The 13,453-nt window shown below is 42.5% G+C and overlaps 1 protein-coding gene across 8 annotated transcripts in view; it reads right to left on the bottom strand.

Annotated features, from left to right (window-relative positions):
• Positions 1-12,077: 12,077 nt before the first annotated feature.
• Positions 12,078-13,453, bottom strand: part of Alpk1 (alpha kinase 1) — a 98,726-nt gene continuing 97,350 nt past the window's right edge. For all 8 annotated transcript variants that reach the window (XM_087897589.1, XM_087897587.1, XM_087897586.1 and 5 more), the window contains one exon: positions 12,078-12,599. In XM_087897589.1, coding sequence (XP_087753715.1) covers positions 12,400-12,599 — 200 coding nt within the window. In that variant the 3' untranslated portion in view covers positions 12,078-12,399. The remainder of the gene's footprint in view (positions 12,600-13,453) is intronic.

The raw sequence follows: 13,453 nt of genomic DNA, 5'->3' as shown, positions 1-13,453 counted from the left end.
CTCCTACAATTCTTCTTCTCATAGACCCCTGAGCCATGAGGCTAGGGACGTGATGTCAACACACCATTTAGAGCTGAGAATGTCTCTGACTCCTAGTCTTTGCAAGTCCTGTTGTGGGCCTCTGTGTTAATTACCATCTACCGCAGGAAGAAACTTCTCTGAGGAGGGTTTGGAAATGCACTGTTCTATGGGAATAGCAGTTAGTCACTAGGAATCATTCAGCCCAGTAATCTTAGTAGGCTTTTCCATAGGGTCCATGGCCTATTTAGCTTCAGGTTCTTTTTTTTTTTTTTTCTTGAGACAGAGTTTCCCTGTGTTGCTTTGGAGCCTGTCCTAGAACTAGCTCTTGTATACCAGGCTGGCCTTGAAGTCACAGAGATTCACCTGCCTCTGCCTCCTGAGTGCTTGAATTAAAGGCGTGCGCCATCACCGCCCAGCCTAGCCTCAGGTTCTTAGTCTAACTAACAGTGTCAGGTTCCATCTTGTGGATGAGTCTTAAATTCAATTTTTTAAAAAAGTGATTGGTTACTCCCATAACCTTGGGCCACTATTGCACAAGGGGGCATGTTTTTGCCAGGGAGGTTGTTATTGTAATTCTCGGGATTCATAACTGGGCAGGTATTATTAATGATTTTTCCTCTGGCAGTGTGCACTGCACCTTCTAGCACTGCGAACATTAGCTAGTGGGATGAAGCTTCCAGGTAAGGTCCTGCTTTATTTCTCCACGTTCTATAACTCAAACATGTGATTTATTCAGCAGTAAGTTCTTACTGTCAGCTTCTGAAGGGTAATCAAGAGCATTGGTAATGGGCTGCAATGTTTGTGGGTCTACAGGACCCTACTCACAAACAACTGGAAAGAAAGTAACTCATTCCTGGTACTGGGATTTTTTTTAGTAGTGAGTATGTGATGTCTAGTCGAGGTATTATCCCCCATTATAGGGTAACTCCACTTAAATTTTTTTCTACATATTTTCAACAGTAGTAGATTTATATGTGGTTTTCCCAAAGGCCTTTAGTATTTATTAATTCCTCTCCATATTTCCTTCTCTACCCTTTGCTCCCACCCCCACACAATTTAATCCTTTCCCTCCATTTTGAATACTTCACTATATTTCTCCCTTCTTTGAAAGAGCCCCCATTTCTGATCCCTTACTAGCTACCTTCTGTGGACATTTCAAAAGAAACATTCATATCTAAAGTTAAAAAGCTAGCATCCACATATGAGAGAAAACATGGTAATTTTTTCTCAGGGTTAACGTTATTCAGAATGATTGTTTCTGGTTCCATAAATTAACCCAGAAATTTCATTTTTTTCTTAACAGTTGAATAGTATCCCATTCTTCAAATGTGTCAATTTTTTTCATTATCCATTCATTAGTTGATAGACTTATAGGCTGTTTCCATTTTCTGGCCATTATGAATGGAATACCGATGAATATGAATGAGCGGGTATCCCTATAATAAGATATAGAAGCCTTTGGGCATATGCCCCAGAGTGGTGTAGCTGGATCTTGTAGGTCTATTTGCATCTTTTGGAGGAAATTCCATATTTATTTCTACAGGGATTGTACCAGTTTACACTCCCACCAGCAGTGAATGAGTGTCCCCCCACCCAATTGTTAACAGCCTTGGCTATCTTTTTGTTTGGTTTTATTTTGTTTTGATCTTGCCCTTCTGACTGAGGTAAAAAACCTCAAAGTATGACCGGTGGCGTGGTGGAGCACACCTTTAATCCCAGCACTCAGGAGTCAGAGGCAGATGGATCTTGGTGAGTTTGAAGCTAGCCTGGTCTACAAACTGAGTTCCTGGACAGGCAAGGCTACACAGAGAAACTCTGTCTTGAAAAACAAAAACAAAACAAGCAAACAACAACAACAAAAGAGACAAATCTCAAAGTAGTTTTAATGAGCATTTCTCTGATGAGCAAGGATGTTGAAAATTCTGTTTAGCTCCATGCCCTGTTTCTCAGTGGGTCGGTTAGGCTTTATTATTGTTGTTTTGATCTTTAGGTTTTTGAATTCTTTCTGGTAAAGCTTTTATCCCCCATTCCATAGGCTGCTTCTACAATTGACTTACGGTGTTCTTTGTGGTAATAAAAATTTTTAGTTTCACTGTGGTCCCATCTGTCAATTGTTGGTCTTAATTTGTATGCTACCAGGGCCTTGTTCAGAAAGACTTTTCTTGTGACAAAGAGCTCAAACTAATCACCTAAGTTCTCTACTTTCAGATTCAGGGTATCACCAGGTGTTAGGGTGAGGTCCTTGATCCATTGTAGTTGAGTTTTGTGCACAACCAGAGATAAGAATCTCATTTTTCTCTTTTATCAGTATTTTTATTAGCATCATTTATTAAAGAGGCTGTCTTTTCTCTGGTGTGTGATTTGGTCTTTTGGTCAAACATGAGGTATCTGTAAGTGTGTGGATTTATGACCGGGTCCTCAATTCTATTCCAATGATCACTATGTCTTAATTTTTTAAATGCCTCTACAAGGGTATGTTTTATTATTATAGCTCTGTAGTCTAACCCAAACTCTGGAGTAGTGATATGCCCACCAGTTCCTTCATTGCTCAGGACTGTTTGAGCTCTCCTGGGTATTTTCCCCTTCTTGCCTCAGTCCAGAGTCTTTGGGACTCTAGCTGTTCCGTTTTCCACCCAAAGAGTGAAGTGCTCTTGGGAAAGTGAATTTAACCAAACTACATCGGGGAAAGAGGTAGGGTAATGCTGACATCAAACATGCTGCCTTTCTTGGGGCTTAAGGTGTAGATCAGAGTGAGGTGTTTGCTTGGTATACACCAAGTTCTATGTTCGTATCTGCAGTTGCATCCAAACAAAAGAAAAACAACACTGGGTCCTTTTTGGAAAACCAACCAAACTGTGACACCGTGCAAAGCCCTTCACAGACGTTATTTCTGACTGTCATAGCAGTGTCCCCAAGGTGGGTCTTAAAAACAACAACAATGGCAGCAACAACAACACAAAAACAAACCTCCTATATGTGGGGACACCAAGGCTCCAAGTGACCAAGAGGACTTAACTGGGACCCATTTGCTTGTGAGTGTCAAATTTAGATGCATTTCTACCTAATTTCCTCAACGGAGGCCCGAAAGTGTCTGTAAACGCTGAGAGTGGACTTGATCGCCCACTCAAGTTTCCCAGCCACCGCTCAGAAGGGAAGGACTGGCGAGGGTATGTAGCTCCAGGAATTATTTCAGAGTGCAAGCATTTGTTTACCAATTTATTTTTATTTTTTAGTCTCAGTGAAGGAAAAAGGAGAAACGTTATAGAACATGGGTGTGGGAAAAGTGAAGGCCGAGTGCTTCCGCAGCCCTGCCATCCCATGCAGGGAACCAGACGGCTCTCTAATTTAACCCTTTGTTTATTGAGGCAAGAAGACACTTTGCTTAGCAATGTCTGCATCAACTGGACTCACATCAACAGGGAAAGTTACATCACTAGATCTTCACCAATTTATTCCCTTAGAAAACTTGCACAGCAAGGAAGATACAGTCAAGAGAATATTACATGAAAATTCGAAACAAGTCAGTAACGGAGTGTTCCTAAGTGTTTGAAGTGAGGCAGTACCACCATCACGTCGCAGGGGTGGTGTGGTTGAGAGCCTAGGATTTCCCACCTCTAAGCCTCTGGAGCGTTTTAGCACCCAGGCAGACCAGTGCATCACAGCTCTGCTGTGAGCACAGCATCTCATCTATTGTCCTGGACGTCTGTTCTAGAAACCACCTTTTGGGTATGTCTTTTCATGTGTTTCTGAAGTCCCACCTGCTAGGAGTGACGACAAGGGTCACTCAGCACTGAGGACCACGCACTCAGAGAAACGGTGACAACTGAGAAAAGCCATCCACAGGCAGTATTTTAAAACAGTTTGAAAACCAATCTTAGGCTCAGCAGTTGAAAATAGATACACATAATTAAAAGCAAAACAATAAATATTCAAATAATCTTGCCAGTTTGAATCTAGACTTGGGTTCCTCAGGCATTCTTAGTCTTAGCACTTTTGATAAGATTTTGATTTACCTGTGACTAAGGAAATTATTTGAATTATTTTGCATGGTCAAAAGGGAAATGGAAAAATCATCTTTCCAATAGAAGACTCTGCGATAAATAAACAACCCCTCATCCAGCTCTCCTTTAGCAATTGTATGATGTTGCCATGACCAAGCCAGAATAATATTCACTGAAAACATCATTTGCCCGATTACTGAAATAACTGTTAAGATAAATGACTATAAAGACATCACCTTTCCTCTGACATCTTTCAATTTTGTCTTTTACGCATTTGAGATGTATATTAGTTGGAAGATGTTTGTAATTGGACCCTTTAGGGCAAATCTTCAAAAATGATTAAAGGGGTGAAGGTCAATATATACCAAAGGGCCAGAGTGCTCAATTCCCACCAAAGGACCTCTCCGTCCTGAGTTATATTTTAATCAAACGTTAAAGAACATGAAGACAGTCTTTTGACATCTTGGACAATTTAAAACAGCCTATCCTCTGGTCATTCACTGTGATTTAACCACTACACATAAAAAAGTTGTTGACCCACATCCGTTGAATCTTAACAACAGTTTTTCTGATCACCTGCATTATCCCCTCTTCCAACTGGGAGCTGAGTGTAATTTCCCCCTTGTACATAGTGATGTCTAAAGATGCTTAGGAAAGCCTTTTTGGTGGTTGACAGTATCCCAGCTTAACTCAGATAGGAAAGCAGGGCACGGTGGAGTAGAGAGAAGACAGAAAGCAGGGGATGGGCTCAGGTCTCTCGGGTCTCACTCACAGCTGATGTCGCTGGTCGGCAGAGCTGTGGAGCTCTGACTAGACAGCCCAATTTCAGACTGTTCTCATTGGTGCTTGTCTGTATGCCCTAAGCATTTGCAACTGCTTTTGTTAGGACAAGTTGCAGTTTTGAGCCTTTGCATATGATACATTTCCAAAACTTCCAGGCTTTCGTGCTCTGAGCCTGCATGCATTCCCACTGACAGATCTTGTTAACTTGTCTAGGATGAGGCCGAGGCTGGCACACGGATGCTTGTGTGTGGGCCCAGCCAGGCTCTCTGCATGAACTCGCCCTGGAGGCTGGGGAAGGATACAGCTGGCCAGAGGCTCCTGGCTCCCATCTTCCATCCTCTCTGTTGCAGGTGGCTCAGTGATTGCTGCCCAGCCCAAGGGAACACAGCCCACGATCCAGGTGCTGGGTCCAGAGAGAGAATGTTCCCTATTGAAATCTTGTTGGGAACATGGCCCCTCAAAGCCAGTCGCTGTGTGTTCTTCTATTTTGTGGAAAGACCATGGCAAATGTCTAACAAAAGTGTTTAAACAGCCCCTTTCATTTTTGGTGATTTGTGTAGGGAAAAGAGTTTAAATCTCATGACTGTCTTTAACAGAGAAAATACATGAAGTCCAAGGCTGACTCTTGATCATACGATATACTTAAACATACACACACTCATTTAGAGTATGTTGTATGTGTGCATACACTGTACATATTTCACAGAATAGAGATGAAAACAGGTGAGAAATCACAAATTAGCATAGTCTTTGACTTGAAATCTCTATGAATAGAAAACTATACTTTAAAAATATAATAATAGAGAAAAATTTTAAAATGGTGTTGCCTGAAATGATGAAACCCAGAAGAAAACCCGGAATTCCTTTTAATCAGTGCGATTTATGGTAAGGTTTAAAGGTAGGATGCAAACTAAACTTGAGAAATCTTTTCAGTTAGGCATATTTCATTGGAAAGAAATGACCTTTCCCTGTGCTGTGCGTTTTCACTGCTACAATTGTTAGGCGCACAATTTGATAAGTAATTTACAATTACTTATACAATTAATAATTGTACAATTATTTGATACAATTGATAAGTATCAAATTGTGAAAAATGTTACAATTTGATAAGTAATTTGTCTTCTTGCTTTTGAAAATTTTTTCTAAGAGCAAGAGTAACAGTTACATATTTGATTATGTAAAAGTAATACTTTGTGTACCGCACTTCTTTGCCTCTGCCTTGTGAGAGTAAGGTTATAAGCCTCGCCTCTCACTGTGAGCGTGTGGCTATAAGAGATTTATTGAAAATTTGATTAGTGTGTGGCTGGAACAATAGAACAGCAGCCTCGATAACTGGACACTGTGGATGACAGATCTGTAACTTCCTCTGATGAAGTCCACTGCCTGGGGGCCAACGGCTGCTCATTTATTTCGCCAAATTTAAATCAATCGTGGCGGCAATCAGACAATAAATTGTGCGTCCATCTCCGGTAATCAAGTTGGCATCTTCAGCAGCGAAGACTTGTACGAAGATTTCACAGCTCCTCTTTCAAACTGGATTTCTCTTTGTGCGAGCGCACACAGGGAACAGAGACGGCGCTTAGCCGTAGAATAACATTCTTTTTCTCTTCTCTCCCTACATTCTCTGCCTTACCACCTAGTAGTCCAGACGAGGGTTTTCAGCTCCTGTGAACCTGTCACTTAACTGCTGGAGGGGGATTCTTTTGTCTGGGCTTTGGAACAAGATAACCGACTTAATCTTCCTAGGAACACGTGAGTCGCCATGTATCATTTTAATCTGTGAAACACTCGGGCTGAGTACTGTCACATGCCGATTTTGCTTTTCTATGAGAAAGTGACTCCCTGGCTCAATGATGGATGGCTTGTTCCCTTTAAACAACAGTCGAGATGGTGAACGCCCCGGGGTGATAGACAAGAGTGTGCAGTGGGAACCGGGGCAAAGCTGATGGCCCGGTTCAAGTTCACCTGACAAAGCCGGTTGTGCAGTTTGCAAGCAGCCTTCGAGAGAGGATTATTCACACTTGCATTATATTTCTGAATGCATTTTCTCTCCCGTGCAGCTGCAGAGCTCCGGCGCACTGGAGGCTTATGCACCATAATAAAGAGATTTCTTTTCTCTCTCATTCTCTCGGTTTTTTTTTTTTTTTTTTTTTTTTTTTTTACATGTTACACCTAGTTTCGATGGAACTGTTCAGACTGAGGACGGCTGTATATCCAAACAACACAGAACAAACACTTTCTTCAGAACAATGGCCCCATTAAAGGCAGGAACGCTAAAGTCAGTACTGCCTGCCTGATAGTTCTCATCTCTGAAGGGGTAAAGACTAAGTATTCTTAAACTGAACTTAACTCCTGAAACTCAAGTTTTAAAACAAAATTCTGCACACTCAATAAGTGAGAAAATGAAATAAAAGTTTGTTCAAATTAGGAAAATGATAATGGAGCTTTCCAAAGACTTCCTTGAATTATTAATGTTCACTGACGAATAATGGGGTACGTTAAAGGATGGAGAAAGAAACTGGACAGTTTTAAAGCCCCTAGCAAGCTAGGTTTCTGTATAAATTAAGGGTCAGATAGAGGAAATTTTGAATTTTAATTTCCTCCTGGCTGCAGAGTCATTTTTTTAAGTCCAGCGGCCCAGATACCTCTTATTGCTTCTTATCTTCGCAGCAAGGAGAAGGGAGCCATAAGCAGTCACTGAACAAGATAGCCACGCATGCTCGTCTCCCGCAGCCCCCTCCTTTCCTTGGTCTCCATCCTCTTATTTAAGCCAAAGTGAGGGAAGCATGGGTCATTGAAGAAGACGCACTAATGAAAATACAATAAAAATGTGCTAGGAAACGAAGAAGCTGCAGGCCCAGTGTAGCCTGGTGAGGCATTTAGCCATGTCCCCAAGGCCCCTGGTGATTCCCAACCTGCCATTTCACCCTCCCCACACCGTCCCAGGACAGCACAACATGAGTGATGATGTCACTTCCGGGGTGAGGTGTTACAGGCACTGTGGTTGCTGCCTGGCTTGCTGCTGGATTTCCCACCCAGCCTGAAGCAAACTGTCAGGTCCTACAGAGGAAGAGGAGGAGGAACAGAGGCTACGGACCCTCTGCCCAGAAGGGAGAAGCCCCTGCCAATGACTGTGTGAGAGACAGTGGATGCAGATTCTAGGTCCGGCTGACTACCGTCCCCATTGGCATCCCCATCACCACCTAACAGACTCCTGGCTAAGCCAACCCCGATTTCCGACCTACAGAAACTGCAAGGTAGTTAATGAATGCCGGTTTTAAGCCCGTATGATTAGGAAATACTTGTGCTAGTATAGTATTAGGTAAATAATAGAAAGACATTTAGCATTCAGCTCCATTTATGGATAATAAGGTCCAATCTTAGATTAGCATCGGTGCTGGCTGAACTATGACAGCTATTCAGCTATCTGGGGAGCTTACTCTTGACGTGTACCTTCTTCAGTTATTTTAGCTAACATTAATTAGTGAGGTCAATACATCGGGACCATGGTCAAGGTCGTGGGGATGTCAAAAGCGTTGCCAAGTCAGCTGTAACTGTCGGTGGGTGGAGGGCTGGGCAGTGTTTATGCAGATCTGAAACGGAGTCAGGACAAGATGGTATTACCTTAGCCACTTCTCTGTGACTTTCCTGGGGAGATGGAAGCGAATGTCTGTTCACCCAGGACCAACCAACGACAAACGAAATTAATTACCCCACTCAAATCTAGCTTAGTGAATCAGCGAGCTTATTGGGGTTACCTACAGGAGCATGGGTGACTCAAAGCCAGCTACTGTCACCAAACGGCTCACCCCAGCCTGGGTGATGATTCACAAAAGCCGTGACTTAGGGCTAGCTCCCTGAAAGCTTGTCTGTTCGGGTCAGAGGTTATCCTTCCCAGCAATGTTAACTGCTTATGGAACCCTGGGGACGGCCTTGCGGGCTTTTCGGTCTGAAAGCTTGCAAACACTTTTTATTTGCTTTCTGAGCCCTTCACATGGAGACAGCTTGCAGATTCGTCTGAGCTGAGCTTACGCTGCTAAACGGTGTCGTGCAAAGACACACTTTCATTGTTATGGTTGGATAATAGTTCATTTTGTGTGATACTAAATTTTCTTTACTCATCACGGGCATCTGAGCTAGGATCTTCCGCCCTGGTGAGTGCGCGCGCCAGAGATCTAATCATCTTCCCCTCTCGTGCCCCATCTTATTTTTTGACACAGGGTCTCACACTGAACCTGGAGATAATCAGTCTGGCTAAGTTCACCGGCCAATGAATGACCTGAATTTCTGGCTTGGAATAAAGGGTTTGAGGAGGAGGACCAGGAGTGAGAAAATAAAACAGACAGGAAGCTGGAACCAGGAGATTTTGCATAAGCAAGTTTATTAGGAAGTACAGCATCCTATCTGCTGTTTGGAGGTGGAAAATGGAACAGAGTCAGCAGAGCGCTAATGAAACAGTGTTGGAAAGGAGACCGCAGGATACCTCAGACACAGTTGCCTTAAGACTGATAACTACAGGCCTTCCGTTGGGTTCCCAGAAGCCACAACCTTGACTCCTTTAGGGTTCTGGTCCCAGCCCTAGACTGACATTCCCTTTTGTCCTTCCATCAAGGCCTCCTAGAAAGCCTTGGATGCTCTTAGCTCCCAGCCCCTTCATGCCATTGCTGCATATCTCAGATGTGCCAGCTTAAAGTAGCATGCGCTGATTGTCTCGTGGTTCTTTTAGGGCAGGAGACTGGACACAGAGTGGCTAGTCCCCCACGGCCTTGGGCGTTTGAACATTTGGTCCCCTATTGGTGACACTGTTTGGGGGGGGGTTAAGAGGTGTGGTCCCTAGGTTGAAGGATGTCTGGGTCCCATCAGCAGCTGATATGATGGCTTGGAGGCTTTGGAGACCACGGGAGAGAGCAGCACATTTTCTTCCAGAAGGAGCTGTTGGTGTGGAGGTTTTAGCAAGGCCTGGAGCCCACAGGTGAGGGTAAAGTGGATTTCCTTGCCCTATACTTGTCCCTGAATTTGGGGAATTGGAGGGTGGAGTTGAGTCCATGGGTGGATGGTCTTTCTCTGTCTTCATAGAGATGTTGAATAGCACTGAAAAAAAAAAAAAAACCTTTGTACCAAAATAGCTTTCATAGTAGATTTGTCTCATGATTGTAGACCCTAGTTTACTGACTTCCGTTCCATGACATCTAATGTCTCTGTCAGTTAGCGGCCTTTCTTGCTGTCCTTGTCCTTAGTCTCTCCTCCAGTATGTATTCTAGTTTTCCTTGTTTCTTTTCTTTCTGTAGGATTTTATACCGTTTGTCACTTTTCCTTATATTTTTTCTTTTTTAAAAAAATATTTATTTATTTATTTATTATGTATACAATGATCTGTCTGTGTGTATGCCTGCAGGCCAGAAGAGGCCACCAGACCCCATTACAGATGGTTGTGAGCCACCATGTGGTTGCTGGGAATTGAACGCAGGACCTTTGGAAGAGCAGGCAACGCTCTTAACCTCTGAGCCATCTCTCCAGCCCTATATTTTTTCTTAATAAAAATCTTCATCTTCCTCACCTCTCTCTGTTCATTTCCCAGACTTTATTTGATGTTTCTTTCAAATATCTTACACTGAAAAAAAAAAAAACCATGGAGATTAGGAAGCTGTGAAGCAGACAGACTTGTGTACTGCATCCTATGTGCCGTTCACCAGAGTCAGGGCAGTTGCAAGAGAGGGTTTCATTGCTTTGGATGCTTCCCCCATTTTTGTTTTCCTTTGCCTTGGGAATTTTAAAAACACTACTCAGCAATTTCATTTAATGTCCAATTCATATTCACAAGGGTCCTAATGACCTCCAAATGTTATTTCCTTCCTGATTTCATGGTCTTACTTTTAGCGAATACGTTGGTTTCATACATCTGGAGTATTATCCAGCAATGAACAATAAAGTCTTGTACCTCAGCAAAATGGATGGGATTGGAGAATGTTCCTGAGGGAGGGTTAGGGGAATTCAGGTCAATTATAATTTAAAAGGGGCTGCTTAGAGTTCCCAGGGTTGCTCTTCACACCCCAGGCCCTTCGAAGACTGCAACTGTGGAAAGTCTTCTCCAAGGGAAGATACCCTGGGGCAGACCCAGCGAGGAAGAAGGACACAGAGTCAGGAAAGGGGAGGATCCTAGAAAATGTGACCCCCCAGGGCCCTTGGGAGGACTCTAGGCATTGGGGCCCTTTCCATCCTGCTCGGAGCTGTTTTTCGGTTCCAATGAATGTTGTCAGTTTTTGGTTATCTGTGATATCTGATGTCTTTCTTCCTCCGTGGCTGCCCATTTTCCTTTCTCTGCTCGTCACCCTCTCTCCCATGACACCAGTTTGTCACTTTCTCTTTCTCTGCTTGGATTTCTTTCTAGGATGTACAACTCTTTGTCCATCCTCTACACAAATCCCGTGATACTCCTCGATGAGCCCTCAACCCAGACACCCAGAATATCACGTGCGATGGTTAATATTGGTGGTTGGTTTGACACGATGCAGGCTCATCTAGGAGACAAACCTCTGAGCATGTCCAGGAGAAAGTTTCTAGATTATGTTAACCCAAGTGGGAAGACAAACCCCAAATGTGTTTCAGCCCTCCCTTTGCACACTTCTTCCAGCAGGAACTAAAACTACTGATCTCATGTGCAGAAAAGCTATGGGGAAAGAATGGGCTGTGGTAACCATGGGATACGTGATCATTCTTCCGGCATCTCTCATCGACAGAAATGCACTAGATAGAAACACGGAAGAATTGGAAAGGAAGCCAGAACACAAAGTTATCTGGTATCACACACAAACATGAAATAAAGATTGGTGAATTCATCTCAATAAAAAGAATTCTTTGTGGAAAACAATTTTATAAAAAGTAAAAGGTCAAAAGAAAAACAAAAATTGGTATCTTATGGGAAGAGTCTGAGCTTTTTATTTTATTTGTTTTTAGAGACAGGGTTTCTCTGTGTAACATTTCTGGCTGTCTTGGAACTTGATTTTTTAGACCAGGCTGGTCTCGAACTCACTGAGATCTGCCTGACTCTGTCTCCTGAGTGCTGCGATTAAAAGCACGCTCCACCACTGCCCAGCTGAGTATGAGCTTTTCAAATGTACACAGAACTCTCAGGTTAGTAGGAAAACAGCAATACTGTCAAGCATAACAGATAATAACCAAAATCTTCCAAATAGACAAAACACACACACACACACACACACACACACACACACACACACACACACACGAAAAACAACCCCTTCCAAACCCAAATCACAATGACTTAAACGACAGAAGTTTATTTTCAGCCGAGTTTTCTATCCTATATGTTGTCTTAACAATACACCTCAGGACCTCCAACATCATATACAACCCAGTACAGCCCCTGACATGTTCCCGTGTCAGAGGGAGCAAGGTCTGCAGAATCTTGTCCTGGCAAGTAAGTGTGGGCCTGGAACTGACATTTTCCAATTCCTCTTGTAAGTCGACGGCTTGAATCATACATTTCCAAATCCTCTTGTAAGTCAATGGCTGAAAGGATCAATCTCGCCATGCTGTGCGCCCTGGGGGAGGCATCAAGCTGCTAACCTACAGCCTACATGTTACTTGATTTCTCTAGGGAAGGTCTGGTCAGAGAAAGACGGTGACATATTTCATTACATCTTGCGTGTTGGTTATTAAAGAAATAAAATATCCCCCGTTTTCCAAAATTTGTGGTGACATCTTTCTGATCGACAGAGTGAATCTGAGGGTCTGTAAGATAGATGAGGCCTTTTCCATTGCCAGTCACCCAACCTAAAAGAGAATGGATACGTCTGAACACCACATGCACTAGAAATGTCAACACATAAACACATGCACACCGTGCAAACTTACACGCAGGTGCACACACATAGGCATGCTTAAAGAGATACATGGAAAACTTAATCATCCTAGGGTTTATATTTTGTAAGTTTCTGCCAAGGAATATGACATGTATATCCTAATTATTAATTCAAGGAAGAAAGCTGAATACTACATTGTCACATGTGTCATATATGACATACTACAATCATGAATATTCACAGACTTCTAGAGCATAAAGTTCATTTAGAATAATTATTAAAATGTCAATGTTGAGCATTTATCTCTGGATTTAGAAACTTCTTTAGGCCTTATTCACGTAGTCCTATATTACCCTGCTTATTCTATTCTTATGTATCAAGCATAGACATTGAACACAAAAGTTTTAGATACTAAGTACATAGTAGTAAACAAGATAAGCAAAAAAAAAACCTACTGAGCAAGCATCTCATGAAGGCAGACAGATCAGTAAACTATGAATATGTAACACATACGGGGTGGCAGCTGTACATGCTATGAAGGAAGAGAGCACTGGGTTGAAGGGCTCTTCCTAGAATATTCACTAATGTGAATTACGGTGAATACAGCAACTGAAACATCATTAACATTAATGCAGATTTAAAGAAAAGTCAATTTTAAGTACACACAGCTTTCTGTTTCATAAAGATTCCAACTATGAAACTCAATTATCAGCTTTCACTATGAAGAAAAAGCGAGAAAAAGAAAAAGTAGACACGATTTAAAATTTAACTAATTGATGACTGATTATTAATTTGCCTGTGCAGGTGTGGTAGTTTGAGTGAAAA

Source organism: Myodes glareolus, chromosome 17, assembly GCF_982192425.1.
Source record: "Myodes glareolus chromosome 17, mMyoGla1.1, whole genome shotgun sequence".
Lineage (NCBI taxonomy): Eukaryota > Metazoa > Chordata > Mammalia > Rodentia > Cricetidae > Myodes > Myodes glareolus.
Note: the sequence above shows the minus strand (reverse complement) of the source record. Positions and strands in the feature narration are given on the sequence as shown.